At 40.5% G+C, this 16,130-nt stretch overlaps 1 protein-coding gene across 1 annotated transcript in view; it reads left to right on the top strand.

Moving 5' to 3' along the window:
- The first annotated feature begins 1,906 nt into the window (after nt 1-1,906).
- EPHX4 (epoxide hydrolase 4) overlaps nt 1,907-16,130 on the top strand; it is a 42,581-nt gene continuing 28,357 nt past the window's right edge. The window contains exons 1-2 of the mRNA XM_040470968.1: nt 1,907-2,223; nt 4,485-4,570. Coding sequence (XP_040326902.1) covers nt 1,993-2,223; nt 4,485-4,570 — 317 coding nt within the window. The 5' untranslated portion in view covers nt 1,907-1,992. The remainder of the gene's footprint in view (nt 2,224-4,484; nt 4,571-16,130) is intronic.

Genomic DNA, 16,130 nt, shown 5'->3' on the forward strand with positions numbered 1-16,130 from the left:
AAAAACCAGACTCTTAATTATAGAAAGCAAACTGATGATTAGCAGAGAAGAGGGGGGGGGGTGGAATGGGTGAAACAGGTGAAGAGGATTAAGAGAACACTTATCATGGTGAGCCCTGAGTAATGTAGAGAGTTGTTGAATCACTATTAGTTTCAGGTGAATTAGTGCATTTGTCAGGTGAATTCACCTGAAACTAATAGAACACCATATGTTAACTATAGTGCAATTAAAAATGTTTACATAAACAGTAAAAAGTTTTGGAAAAAACTTATTCATAGACCTAAATATAAAATATAAAGCCATAAAACTTCTAGAAGAAAACATAGGAGAAAGTAATCCTGTTAACCATGAGTTATGCAAAGATTTCTTACATACAAGACCAAAAGTACCATCTATAAAAGACAAAAAGTGATAAATTGGATGGCATCAAAATTAAGAAATTTTGGGCGGCACCTGGCTGACTCAGTCAGTGGAGTGTACCACTCTTGATATCAGGGTCATGAGTTTGAACCCCACATTGGGTGTGGATCCTACTTTAAAAGAATAAATACATAAATAAAAATTTAAAATACAAATTAAATTGTGCTCTTCAAAAGTCTCCGTTATAAGACTGAAAAGGCATAGACAGTCTGGGAAAATATTTGCAAATCGCATGATGTGTGATAAAGGATTTGTATCCAAAGTATATAGACAAATCGTGAACTTGATAGTAAGAAAACAAACAACACAATCTTTTAAAAACGAGTAAAAGATTTTAACAGACACGTTGTCAAAGAAGAATATATTCGAGTGGCACACAAGTACATAAAGATCCCTACACATTATTAGTCACTAGGGAAATGTAAAATAAAATTTCAATGAGATGCTACACACTTCCTGGAATTGCAACAATTGAAAATATTTTTTTTTTTTTACAATACCAATTCCTTGCAAGAATATAACCAAGCCATAACTCCCACCCATAGCTGGTATGAATTCAAAGTTGTACAGTTTGGAAGCCAGTTTGGCAGTTTCTCATGAAGTTAAATGCACGTTTTACCTGACCCAGAAGTCCCACTTCTAAGTACTCACCCACGTGAAAGAAAAACTTAAGTTCACCCAAAAAACTTCACACGAGTGTTTACAGTGGCTTTATTTCTAACCACAAAACTGGAAAACAACTCAAATGTCCTTTAACTGGGTAATGGATAAACAATATGGCACATCCATTCAATGAAACACTAGCAAGCAATAACAAAGAAACAATATATGGAGCCGCGTAGTTGCATCTCAGATGCATTATGCTGGGTAAAAGGAGCCAAAGACAAAAAGTTACATAGTTCATGATTGCACTTATATAATAGTCTTGCAAAGGAAAACTTACAGGGATGGAAAACAGACCAGGGGTTTCCAGAGGCGTGCCGTTGGAACCGGCGAGGCCTAGCTGGGCTGATAACCACTCTCAACCTTGTTGGAGAATATCAACACCTTCAGAAGAGTGTTAGGAATGAATAAAGTAATAACGTCTGTCATATAGTATGAAAATCGTTCACTGCCTCTCTTGGCCGCGCGTCCCCACAATTCTCTGATCCAGAAAAAGGCCTAACGAAATTCCAGCAGTTAAGCAGGCAATGAGAGGACTTGAACACGGGTCAAAGTAAGAGCGGAGATTTGGGAAAGTCTCACCTTCATGTTCCCCACAGTTTGGCAATTTCGAACCGGGGTCTCACTCTGCGGAGGAAGGCCGGGCTCTGCCCTCGCCCAGTCCCGGGTGGAACCCGCAGGGCAGGGGGTCTGACCCGCGGTGCTCCCGGGCAGGGCGCAGCGGCCCCGAGCGCGCACAGTGAGCGCGGAAGCCCGCGGCCGGGCCACGGGACGCCGGCCGAGCGCAGCCACCACGGGGCCCCGCAGGGAGGCGCGCCGCCGCGCCGGCTGTCTCGCTCCGCAGCCCGAGTGAGCGCCGCCGCTCCTGCGCCTCGGAAGGGCAGCGGGCCCCGCCGCCGGCCCCACCCGATGGCGAGGCTGCGGGACTGCCTGCTCCGCCTGACGGTCACGATCCGGTCCCTGCTCTTCTGGTCCCTGGTCTACTGCTACTGCGGGCTCTGCGCCTCCATCTACCTGCTCAAACTTTTGTGGAGCATCGGCAAGGGACCCGCTCAGACCTTCCGGAGGGTCGCCCGGGAACACCCTCCCGCGTGTTTGAACGACCCCTCTTTGGGTACCCACTGCTACGTGCGGATCAAGGTGAAGGCCGGCGCGGCCCGGCGGTATCGGGAGGGAACGTGACCGCCGCGAGAGCAGAGCGCGCGGGGCTGCTCCTTCCATGACGCCCAGCGTCCCTTAGGGTTCCTGGGTCTCGCCAGAGCGCGCGGCGGAGACAGGGAAGATACCAAGGGGAAGCAAGCGGGGCGAGGTGTGGCGGGACTGGGGTCGGGCGCGCGCGCGCGCGCGCGCGCGGGGGGGGGGGGGGGGGGGGGGGGGGGGGGGGGGGGGGGGGGGGGGGGGGGGGGGGGAGGGAGTGAGAGGGAGAGAGAGAGAGGAACTGAGAATAGGTTATGTGGAGGGTCTCTCATCAGGGTCCTATATATATTACTGTCCCTTCCTGCTCCACCACAGCAACCCAGAATAATTCTGCTCCCTGTAAGGGAAAGCTGTCTCGTGTCACCTTTTTGCCCTTTAGAACTCAGATCAGCTGTAGGGGATTGTTCCTAGGCGCCCTACTGTCTCATGAGGCTGTCTTTGTCCAAATTTTAGAGATTGAAAGAGTAAATAGAGTAAGTCATTGGAAATAGGACTTTTATTCAGAGTAGCGGAATGGAGCGTTCACAGATGACCTAACCAGTGTGAAACAATAAACAAATGGTATATGTTTGTGGGCAAGAAAGCAGACTTATGAAGTCAGAGACCAAAGGAGTGGAATAAAAAGCAAATGTCAACCATGCATTCAGACTGGAACTGTTCATGCTTGTCCCAAGCCTCCTGGCAGCCCATGGATATTCCATTTCCTGAGGCTCCAGGTGGTGAAGAGATACAGCTTTTCATGATGCACCCTGCAGTCTGACTCACAAGACTTTCAAAACTAGCTTCACATGAGGGGATATTTATGTCACCAAGTGGAGGATTCCTAATAGGAGCTAGAGTGTCCAGCAGCTAGAGTTCACAAGACCACGGGCACATTTTTCTTACCCTTATTCAGCCTGGGGTTGATATGAGAATAAAAGGAATTAATATATGGGGGGAAAAAACTTTAAAAGACAACAAATAAACAAAAACTTAGAACAGCGCCTAGTACATGGTAAGTGCAATAAAGTATTTGTTCACTAAATCCAATCAAGTGGCCAAGATTCATCACCAATAACAGAAGTCATTGAACTTCTAGAAAGGCATTTTGCAATTGAGGGTAAAGTCAGGTTTGTTATCTGAGGAAGAAAAGCAGTGAGAAAGAATCATCTGGAATTCCTCATAATGCTTTTCCCCTGACTCTGGCCACCCTAAAGAGTTGCCCCAGAGACAGAACCATGGAGTGGAAAAGAACATTGTCCTGCAAGGTAGAAGAAAATGGGGTTCTGCTCACAGCCCTGCTCCCAACCACCTTTATGACCCATGTTCACATCTTTGAACTTCGGTTTCCTAACCTGTCAAAATGATGGGGCTGAAATAATTGACCTTTTAAGATTTCTTCACATCTGAAAACCCCTTTGCTTGGGTTACCTGATATAACACCTAGTCTCTGGGCTCAGCTTTTGGTTCTTGGTTTCTTTCTTCACTTCTTTCTGAGTTTTTGTTTTCTTTTCCTGCGTTTTTCTCCATTTTCCTCTTTTCAGCTTGCCTTATATTTGCTGTATTCCTGTCGCACCCCTATGCTTTTCATTTTCCTTGGGCAGTCTTGTCTCCCGCATGCAGAGAAAAGTCTTGAGCACTCAGAGCATCCTGCTGTTAGAAATACATTGACATGACATGAGGAGCAGGAGGCAAGGGGAACGGTACATACAACTCTCAACTTAAAATAATAATGTGGGAAGGAGAGAACTAAAAATAAGGGAAGGAGGTGTGAATTATATAACTGATGGCACAGCTCTTGACGGGCAAGCTGAGAAAAGTACATGACTAGGAGGTAAACACGGCAGGAATATAAATTCAGATCAGAATTATTTACATGTCCTGCAGAATTTGAATGAGATGGAATGTGACACATCAGTAAGATGAAAGTCACAAATTGTGACACTGTTCCAGAAGCTTATAACATACAAATTGACCTTGTAAGGAGAACAAGACGGGAAGAGGGAAGGTACTACAAAGAGCAATGTTTAGAAAAGTAAATCTAATTTGCCCTATTAATAAACCATGGGACTTTTTTCCTTTTTGAAATTCAATAATATTTATTTTACTTCTTGATGTTAAAAATAATGCAAGTTTTTTCTTTAATGAAATGGAAATACTAAATGCACTTTGACAATCAACACAAGATATCACTAAAATTCCATGCCCTCTATTTTCTACTGCAGGATTCGGGGTTAAGATTTCATTATGTTGCTACTGGTGAAAGAGGCAAACCACTTATGCTGCTGCTTCATGGATTTCCAGAATTCTGGTAAACTTGCCAACCAACTTTTTCTTGTGCATTAAGGACTTGTCTTATCACAGTGTCATTGTCTTGTTATGACTTTTCATGGACCTTACTCTATGCCCACTTACCCAGTTATCCTTCCCTATGGTTTTCCTTGTATTCTAAAGGAACGTGCATGGTGCTAGTCTTTTTTTTTTTTTTTTTTTTTAAGAACTAAAAGAAGTATGGTTTAGTGTTTCAAATTTCTGAACTAGCTACAAAAGAGTTTTTATAGTATTTGCTGCCAGCAAAATACAACATTGGGTAGGAAAAGGAGATTTGAAAAAAACCAAAGGCATAGAGTGCCTGTTTATCTGGAAGCTTCGGGTGAAGCCTGGGGTAAGAGGAAGGTGGAGAGAGAGGCGAGAGCTCTTGGAAATTGAGAATGAACTATTTCCCAGCACGTAGCAAAAGGCTCATATGAATGCAGGACAAATGAAAGACCTGAATATTTCACATTAGGAAAAAACCTATAACCAAAAATACATAGTTGTTAGTTACCTAGGAGAAAATGTTCTGTTCTCTTTTGAACCTGAGTACAGATGAAAACAACATATAATTAAACTTTTAAAAAATGGATATCTTGGGGTGCCTGGGTGGCTCAGTCGCTTAAGCGTCTGACTCTTGGTTTCAGCTCAGGTCCTGATCTCACAGTTTGTAGGTTTCAGCCCTGTATCAGGCTCTGCGTTGACAGTGTGGAGTCAGCTTCGGATTTTCTCTCTCTCTCTCTCTCTCTCTCTCTCTCTGTCCTCTTCTTTCTCTCTCACAAAAGTAAATAAATAAACTTTTTTTTTTTTTTTTTTTTTTTTAATGAATATCTTCCTGTGGGGGCGCCTGGGTGGCTCAGTCAGTTGGGTGTCTGACTTTGGTTCAGGTCATGATCTCGTGGTTCATGAGTTAGAGCCTGCTGACAGCTCAGAGCCTGGAGCTTGCTTTGGATTCTGTGTCTCCCTCTCTCTCTCTCTCTCTGCCCCTCCCCCACTCACGCTCAGTCTCTTTCTCTCTCTCAAAAATAAATAAAAACATTTTTAAAAATTTACAAAAATAAATATCTTTTTAACCAATGCTACATATGGTGGTAAAAGAAAACTGGATTTTTGATAACACAGAGCTATGATTTTGAGACAGTTCACAAACCATAAAAAAATGGATGAAAAATCATCATATTCTCTGAGCTGACGGAAAGGCAGAATATATGGTATCTTTTTAAAGGTCTGGGACAATGCCCTGTCCCCAGATTTCTCCCTTATTATCACTCTTAACACCTAGAATTTCACCATTACATATTCTGCACCTCCTTCGCAGTTTTAAAGACTTGGTGTTATCCAAAGTCCTGATTAAAAATGTACCTGGTTCTGAAAGAGGTCTGACCCTAATACACTTCAGTTAACATTTTATCAGTGAAAGAGAGTTTATAAATAAATACATTGAGAATGCCAGCACACTAGGAAGTATTAGGCATTGAAGAAAAGAATGGGGGATGGCAAGACCCCATTTACCTCATCATTTTTCCAGAGCAAAAAGGCTATAGATGTCTTTTTCTGAGATATTCCCTTCACAAAGATTTTCCTCCCCTTGGATTTGCCTACATGAATAAACATAAGTCGTTTTCATGTTAAACTTTTATCTGTTCTTCCATCTGGAGACAACTTAATTAGGTGGTAAACAACCCAGTGCAATTTAAGCATATGTATGTGGACTCGTTTAGTGGAGTGCTTGATATGATTGGCTCACAGTAAGATGTAAGTCTGAAGCCTTAGTCAAATCTGCATAAAGTAACATGGGCAGTGAATTCTGGCTTAATCACTTACTTGCTGCAGGATCCTGCACGATCATCTGCAATAATCTAGCAGAGCTGTTGTGAAGATAAAGAAAGGCAAAATACGCAGAAGGCCTTTTACATAGCCCCAGAGAATATTCTGTAAATGTTTCCTTTTCTTCCTTCATTCCCATTCACTCAATGTGGAGATCCATGTGCCAGCACTAATGTCCTCCATGCATTTATTAATAAAGTCCCTTTTACTGATAAAGTATTAACTAAAGTGCTTTGAGATCATACCTCTTTGAGAGCTAGCTGCATTTTCAATCAGGACTTTGGATGATACAAAATCCTTAATATATTTTTTAATGTTTATTGATTTTTGAGAGAGAGAGAGACAGAGTGTGAGTGGGGGAGGGGCAGAGAGAGAGGGAGACACAGAATATGGAACAGGCTCCAGGCTCTGAGCTGTGAGCACAGAGCCCAATGTGGGGCTCAAACTCGTGAACCAACAAGATCATGACCTAAGCCAAAGCCAGATGCTTAACCAACTGAGCCACCCAGGTGCCATCCCTTTTTTTTTTTTTAATATTTTTTTTTCAAAATCTTTAAAATTTTAAAGGAGGTGAAGAATATGTGATAGTGGAATTCTAGGTTTAAGAGTGATAGTAAAATAATGGAATATTACTTGGCGATCAAAACGAATGAAATCTTGCCATTTGCAACGATGTGGATGGAGCTAGAGTGTATTATGCTAAGTGAAATAAGTCAGGGAAAAATGAATATCATGATTTCACTAATACATGGAATTTCGGAAGCACAACAGGAAGGGAAGGGAAAATAAGATTTAAAAAAGAGAGGGAGACAAACCATAACAGACTCTTAAATACAGAGAACTGAGGGTTGCTGGAGGGGTGTGGGGGAGGATGGGCTAAATAGGTGATGGGCATTGAGTAGGGCACATGTTGGGATGAGCATTGGGTGTTATAAGTAAGTGATGAATCACTAAATTTTACTTCTGAAATCATTATTACACTATATGTTAACTAACTTGGATTTAATTTAAAAAAAAAAAAGTGATAGTAATGAAGAAATTTGGGGACAGGCTATTGTCCCAGACCTATAAAAAGATAATTTCCTGATTCTGGCGATGATGATGATGATGATGATGATGATGATGATGATGATGATGATGATGGTGGTGGTGGTGGTTAACATTTACTGACCATTTATTGTGTGCCAGGCACTCTTCTAAGTGTTTTGTGTAGATCATCTCATTTAAACCTAAGGCACACCTTGTTTTTGAACTTCAGAGCTAACCTCTACTGCTTGTTCTTGGTACATAAGAATGATAATTATCTGATAATATACACTGATTTTCATCTTTCAAATTTCACACTTTATAGAAACATTCAAGAGGGTGTTAAAAAGTTAGCTAATAATGTTAGAACACCTCACCTTAACATTTTGGATCATCATTCTAAATAAAATTCATGATCTGTTGGGGTAGGGGTTGATATTTAACTTTTTAGAGAGAAAGATTTAAAAGCTATTCTGTCTCTTCACCCCACACCAACCCCAGTAATTGTCCATGTTCTTTATTCTCCTGGAACTTTACTTCTTACATGTGGAACAGTCAACTATTCCTACATAAAATAAAAATAAACCTACAGCCTCCTGAACCATTTGGTAATTGTTTCAAAGAGCAATTAGCACAGACTCTTAAATACAGAGAAATGAGGGTTGCTGGAGGGGTGGGGGGGGGGATGGGCTAAATAGCAAATAGCAGTGATATGCTTTCAATTTAGGACAGTAGATGCATTCTGTCATATTTTAAGAATGATACTTTTTTGTACATATTTCAGAGCATTATCCCATTATTTATTCTTGATAAGAGTTCTTTTGCAAAAGAGAAATGCCTGGTGGTTCTTGTACATGTCCTCTAATCTTCAGTGAGTGGGACAGCCTAGGAGACGCCTGGCACTGGCCCCTGGACACCAGTCCCATTTGCTCCAGGAAAGTCAAGTTTTGGATGTGTTACTCCAGGAGATTTAAAAACAACAACAATGAACTCCTGATAACTTGGTTACTCAGATAGAGCATATTGAATTTACTGAGCTTTGCCCACCTGTTAATCTGAAAGCTACCCATTTGTTCAGGGAAAGTCCTAAAGCAACTACAAGGACATTGCTGGAAATCAGACACCTTGGTTTGACTACATCATACCCTAAACCAAGACCTCTATGTTGAGTCTTACTTTGTCTTTCCTTCCAATCAAATTACCACTATTACCTATTAGGAATCTAGTCAATTCCATTCAGGTACTCCATTCAGAAAAAAGGCAGATTCAGAGTTTAAGACAAAGCTGTTTTGATTAAGCCACTTCAAGTCTCTCTCTCTTGGCTTTCCCTTCTCTTTTTCCCAAAGCCCCTTCTCTGGCATTTTCATCTTTTTTTTTTTTTAAGTTTATTTATTTGAGAGAGACAGAGACAGTGCTAGTCAGGGAGGGGCAGAAAGAGAGAGTGAAAATCCCAAGCAAGCTCCAAGCTGCCAGTGCAGAGTCTGATGCAGGGCTCAAACCCACAGAACTGTGTGATCATGACCTGAGACAAAACCAAGAGTTGGACACTTAACTGACTGAGCCACCCAGACACCCCATGTCTCTGTCTTCTTTAAAAGCCCAAAACAGCAAAACAAAAAACTTTGACATTTCAAGCCAATGTAAATTTACATTATAAGTGTAAATAGGGATGCCTGGGTGGCTCAATTGGTTAAGTGTCCAACTCTTGATCTCAGCTCAGGTCATGATCCCCCACTTGGCAGCTTGGAGCTTGCTTGGGATTTTCTCTCTCTCTTCCTGCCCCTCCCTGACTAGCACTGTCTCTGTCTCTCTCAAATAAATAAACTTAAAAAAAAAAAAAAAAAGATGAAAATGCCAGAGAAGGGGCTTTGGGAAAAAGAGAAGGGAAAGCCAAGAGAGAGAGACTTGAAGTGGCTTAATCAAAACAGCTTTGTCCTAAACTCTGAATCTGCCTTTTTTCTGAATGGAGTACCTGAATGGAATTGACTAGATTCCTAATAGGTAATAGTGGTAATTTGATTGGAAGGAAAGACAAAGTAAGACTCAACATAGAGGTCTTGGTTTAGGGTATGATGTAGTCAAACCAAGGTGTCTGATTTCCAGTTCTGGGTTTGAGCCCCACATCAGGCTCTGTGCTGACAGCATGGATCCTGCTTGGGATTCTCTCTCTCCCTCTTTCTCTGTCCCTCCCCAACTTGCTCTTTCTCGCTTTCTTAAAATAAATAAACTTAAAATAATTTTTAAAATAAGTGTAAATATTATTCCTCTGTTAATGAAGTTTTGCCTAAATACACATAAAATTATAAGCTTATCTGTAGATCGAGTAGATCAGAATATTTGATACTGTGAAAACAAAATAATCCTAAATTGGCAATGTGTGTCAGAATGATTTTAAACAGAAAAGCACTATACAAATGCAATATATTATCTGTATTTATCATTATTACCTAAGAATAGCTATTGTGAATTGGTGACATTTAATATCAGATGTTACATGGAAACAATAAAAATTCTGGGTGTTCTTTCTTAAAAGCTGAAGGAAACATCAAACAGATACATCTATGAGACTTTTAGCTAAATTATCCCAAAATAAAATTGTCAGAAGATGGTTTTTCTCCCACTCTCTCTCCACCTCAATTTGCATTGCTTTTAAAAATATTTGGAGCTGATGCAGGCAGTTTCTTTGATTTGTCTTCATCACCAGCTGTATGGAATACATTCGTCATTACTCAAGTGCTGAGGCAAGGGAGGGCTCTTCGTACACACAGCTGAGCAGAGGCTGATGACTGTGGCCTTTTTTCTGTTGTGAAGGGGAAAAGGATATTTTACATCTGAATGTGACTAGCCTGGTAAACCAGGAGCCCTCTTATGTCAAGAGTAATCACTAGGAAAGAGGTTGCCTTTTCAAAAGTGTCTTCTGCTATAACCTAAAGGCCCTAGAAAAAAAATGCGGATGAAAATAGCTAGCTTTGTTTATTTGTAATATTTTTAGGAGTTACTGATTTTGTAGTATGTTTCATTTCTGTGTCGGGGGGTCATTTTTGTTTTATATCATATGAATGAAATGCCATCAGTCTATCACTGGGGTGATTTCTTTTTCAGTTTAAAGTGTGAATCAAATATGCTTTATTTATGAATTCTGGGAAGATAACATTTTTTTTAACTTGCCATTTATTAAGATAGCAGCTGCCCTATTTCTTTTTTTAAATAAGTGTCTTTATTTATTTTGAGAGAGAGAGAAAGAGAGAGAGCGAGCAGGAGAGGGGCAGAGAGAGAGAAATAGAGAATCCCAAGCAGGCTCCACACTGTCAGCACAGACCGGGATGTGGGGCTTGAACTCATGAACTGTGAGATCATGACCTGAGCCGAAACCAAGAGTCAGAGGCTTAACTGACTGAGCCACACAGGTGGCCCACCAGCTGCCCTATTTCTTAGAAATGTTTAAGATATTGTTTGGTTCTGCTCATGGATAACAGCAATAGTTGAATTTATTTGAAAGGCAGTTTAAATTAAGAGAATGAAATACACAGGTATTATGTTTGCAAAATCTCTAATGAAATTTTAAATGCAAAATATTGCAGTATTCTACGCATTACTTTGAGTCAAATTTCTGCCTTGAAATCTCTAATTAAATAAATTTTGGCGGGTGTCTGGGTGGCTTAGTTAAGTGTTCAACAGTGGTCTCATGGTTAATGAGTTCGAGCCCTGCATCAGGCTTTCTGCTGTCAGCGTGGAGCCTGCTTTGGATCCTCTGTCCCACACAAACCGCCCCCCCCCCGCCCCCGCTTGTGTTCTCTTTCTCAAAAATAAATATTTAAAAAAATTATTTTTTTAATGTTTATTTTTGAGAGAGTGTGTGAGCAGGGGAGGGGCAGAGAGAGAGAGAGAGAGAATCTGAAGCAGGTTTGGCACTGTCAGCTCAAAGCCCAATGTGGGGCTTGAACCCACGAACTTTGAGATCGTGACTTGGGCCAAAGTCAGATGCTCAACTGACTGAGCCACCCAGGTGCCCCAACTAATTAAATGAATTCTAAATGAAGACACAGATACTTATTCAAACAATGCACATTTTCATGGACACTGAATAGAAATTTCCCAGCAGGAGCTTGGGAACTTTAGTTGTCATTTTCTCACGGTTCAAGCTTTATTGAACAACTGGTATTTCTAGCACTGTCGGGGCTTTCATTCGTTAGTTGTTTCACTTATTCAACACATCTTTACTGAGCGCCTACACTAAATATTCTGAGAGCTGAGGGAGCTCCCAATTGAGCGGAAGCACCAGACACCCCCGGTTCATTATAACACACAGGCCCAGTATGCTGAAAAGTGTATGTACAAGTGGGATAGTGTGAAGGGGCACCCTACCCGCCTGTAAAGGTGGGGGGCCTGGGAAGTCTCCTGGAAGTGGACATGCTCAGCGTAAGGAGTTCAGTGAAGGGGAAGAGCAAGGATTGTGAGGAGGAGGGGAATGGTGGAGAAGGATGATGTTTCAGACAAAGGAAATCAGGTGAACAAAGTCAAAAGCAAAACGCAACACCGCGTTTATTCACTGCAAGTGCCTTAGCAGTAAGGGCAGTGTACCGTGGACTCAGGCCAGACTACCAGGGTTTGAATCCTGGCTCTGCTATTTGATAATTCTGTGACCTTTGGGAAGACAGTTAACCTCTCTGTGTTTATGTTTCTTTAGCTCTAACGTGGTAATACCTACTTCATAGTTTTGCTTTGAAGATCAACATCACTATATGTGAAACACTTAGAATTGTGCCTGGCATGTAGTAAGAATGATATAAATGCGAGCTCTTTTTGTTAGCTAGCAAACGACAAAGACTATAAAGTAACCAGGCTGGAAGATTGGGCAGTAGTCAAACCTTACAGGTTTTTGTCTGCCGAAATGACGAGCTTGGGCTGCATGTTATGAGTATGGGTATACCTTGTTTTATAGTGCTTCACAGCTACCATGGTTTTTACAAATTGAAGGTTTGTGGCAACCCTGTGTCGTGCAAGTCTGTTAGAGTCACTTTTCCAAAAGCATTTTCTCACTTTGTGTCTCTGTATCACATTTTGGTAATTCTTGCAATATTTCAAACTTTTTCATTGTTATAATCATATTTGTTATGGTGTTCGGTGATCAGTGACCTCTGATGTTACTACTGTGATTGTCTTGGAAGAGCTATAAACCACACCCACATGAGATGGTGAACTTGATGATACATGTGGTATGTGTTCTGGCTACTTTACCAGTAAGCCACTCCCCCATCTTCCTCCCTCTCCTTGGGTCTCTCTTTCCCGAGACACAACAATATTGAAATGAGGCCAATTAACAACCCTTCAAAGGCCTCTAAGTGTTCAAGTGAAGGGAAGAGTGGCACATCTCTCACTTTAAATCAAAAGCCAGAAATGATTAAGCTTAGTGAGGAAGCCATGTCATGAGCCAAAACAGGCCAAAAGGTAGGCCTCTTGTGCCAGTTAGCCAAGCTGTGAATACTATGAAAAAGTTCTTGAAATTAAAAGTGCTACTCCAGTGAGCACACAAATGATAAAAAAGCAAAACAGCCTTGTTTTCGGTACGGAGAAAGTTGTAGTGGTCTGGATGGAAGATCAAACCAGCCACAGCATTCCCTTCATTCAAAGCCTAATTCAAAGCAAGGCCCCAATTCTCTTCAATTCCTTGAAGAGTGAGAGAAGTGAGGAAGCTGCAGAAGAAAAGTTTGAAGCTAGCAGAGTTTGGTTCATGAGCTTTAAGGAAAGAAGTCATTTCCGTAACAGAAAAGTCCAAGGTAAAGCAGCAAGTGCTGATGTAGAAGCTGCAGCAAGTTATTGAGAAGATTCAGCTCAGATAATTCATGAATGTGGCTACAATAAACAATAGATTTTCTATGCAGCAGGTAGCCTTCTATTGGTAGAAGATGCCATCTAGGACTTTCTTAGCTAGAGAGAAAAGTCAATGCCTGGCTTCAAAGCTTCAAAGGATAGGCTGACTCTTGTTTCTAATATAGCTGGTGACTTAAGAAGTTTAAACCAATGCCCATTGATGATTCTGAAAATCCTAAGACCCTTAAGAATTGTAAATCCACTCTGTTTTCTATAAATGGAACAATAAAGTCTGGATAACAGCACATCTGTTTACAACACAGTTTACTGAATATTTTAAACCCACTGTTGAGACCTATTGCTCAGAAAAAAAGGATTTCTTTCAAAATATTACTACTCATTGACAATGCACCAGGAGTCACCCAGGAGTTCTGATGGAGATGTACAACCAGATTAATGTTGTTTGTATGTCTGCTAACACAATATCCATTGTGCTTCCCATGGATCAGGAAGTTACTTAGACTTTGAAGTCTTATTATTTAAGAAATACATTTCATATGGCTATAGTTGCCATAGATAGTGATTCCTCTGATGGGTCTGGGCAAAGTCCATTGAAAACCTTCTGGAATAGTCCCATTCTAGATGCCATTAAAAACATTCATGATTCATGGGAAGAGGTCAAAATGTCAACATGAGCAGGAGTGGAAGAAATTGATTCCCACCCTCATGGATGACTTGGAGGGGCTCAGGACTTCAATGGAGGAAGTAACAGGTGTGGTGGAAACAGCAAGAGAACTAGAATGGGAAGTGGAGCCTGAACATGTGACTGAATGGCTGAAACCTCATGATAAAACTTTCATGGATGAGAAATTTCTTCTTATGGATGAGTATAGACAGTGGTTTCCTGAGATGGAATCTACTCCTGGTGAAGATGCTGTGAAGATTGTTGAAATGACAATAGAGGATTTAGAATATCACATCAACTTAGTTGATAAAGCAGAGGCAGAGTTTGAGAAGACTGACTCCAATTTGGAAAGAAGTTCTACTGTGCATAAAATGCTATCAAACAGCATCCCATGCTACAGGGTAATCATTTGTGAAAGGAAGAGTCAATTGATATGTCAAACGTCATTGCTGTCTTCTTGTAAGAAATTGCCACAGCCACCCCAGCCTTCAGCAACCACCACCCTGATCAGTCAGCAGCCATCGATATTGAGGTAAGACCCTCCAGCAAAAAGATTACAACTCACTGAAAATTGAGATGATGGGTAGCACATTTTTAGCAATAACGTATTTTTTCTTTTTCTTTTTGTTTAATTTTTATAACATTTTAAATTTTAATTCCAGTGTAGTTAACACACTGTGTTAGTTTCAGGTGTACAATATAGTGATTCAACAGTTCTATACAAGCAATTCTTGCTTTTATTCTTTTTTTAATGTTTATTTTTAATAGAGACAGAAGGGGAGGGGCAGAGAGAGAAGGAGAGAGAGAGAGAGAGAGAGAGAGAGAGAGAGAGAATCCCCAGCAGGCTCCAAGCTGTCAGTGCAGAGCCCAACGTGGGGCTTGATCCCACAAACCATGAGATCATGACCAGAGTCGAAGTCAGATGCTAAACTGGCTGAGCCACCCAGGTGACCCACAAACAATACTTTTTAAATTAAGGTATATACATTGTTTCTTAGGCATAACGCTATTGCACACTTAACAGACTACAATGTAAACATAACTTTTATATGCACTGGGAAACCAAAAATTCATTTAACTTACTTTATTGTGATATTTTGCTTTATTGTAGTGGTCTGGAACCAAACCCACAATATGTCTGATATATACATGTAATAGGGATTCAAGAAAAGATGTTAAACAGGGAAATTACATGGCAGAGTTTGTTTTTACAACCTCCCTCTGGTTTTGTAGAAGATAGAGCTAAGGGGAATGAAATACAGGTAGATCAATCGATAGGTTGCTGCATTAATGGAAGCCTGAATTAAGGTAATGATAGTAGGGATGGATGGGAAAAGTGATTAAATAAATATTTAAAAGGTTAAATCTGCAGAATTTATTGATTGGGAATGAGATAATCCCTAAAGAGGGAAGAGTTGGGCCTCAGTTACAAAGACATAAAAAAAATCAATTGAAAATTTTAAGTTTGGCTAATGAGAAAAATAATATCATATGTGTTGACAAATGAGTATCTTTAAGGAAACAAACTGCTTTATTTGTTACAGCCCAGAGACACAATTAATAGCATTGCTATGACCTCACTAAGAAACACACTTTTTATTATTTTAACATTTTCAAATGTGTCTTAATTGGTAATGCTTTTGTAGATTTTCACAAATCATAGATATTCTAATAACAGATCATAGATTCTATATCCATGTCTGACACTCTTCCTAATGACCTGTTGATGTAAAATACATAATTTGTTTCATTGATCTTACTGCTTTGTGTCCCTTGACATTGAAGTCTCTCTCACTATTAGTTTATAATCTCAGATCCCTGTATACACTTGCCTATTGCACTCCAAAAATCTTTTCTCCCAGTTGGCTTGTGTCAGATAATTCTACACTCTTTCCATGAACAGATATGCATGCAGATCCATTTTTTAAATGCATATTTGAAATTCCACAACATGTGAATCACTTTGAAAAATCCATGTCTTTTTTTTTTTTATATCTGTTTGTTATCCAAATGATTTTGCTTATTTGAAGAAAATCTCACTGACCAGGGTGCCTTGGCTGGCTCAGTTGGTAGAGCATGCAACTCTTGAATCTCAGGATTGTAAGTATGAGCCCCACATTGGGTATGGAGATTACACAAAAATAAAATCTGAAAGAAAAGAAAGAAAGAAAGAAAGAAAGAAAGAAAGAAAGAAAGAAAGAAAGAAAGA

The sequence above is a fragment of the Herpailurus yagouaroundi genome, unplaced genomic scaffold, assembly GCF_014898765.1.
Source record: "Herpailurus yagouaroundi ecotype Mexico unplaced genomic scaffold, PumYag 77, whole genome shotgun sequence".
Lineage (NCBI taxonomy): Eukaryota > Metazoa > Chordata > Mammalia > Carnivora > Felidae > Herpailurus > Herpailurus yagouaroundi.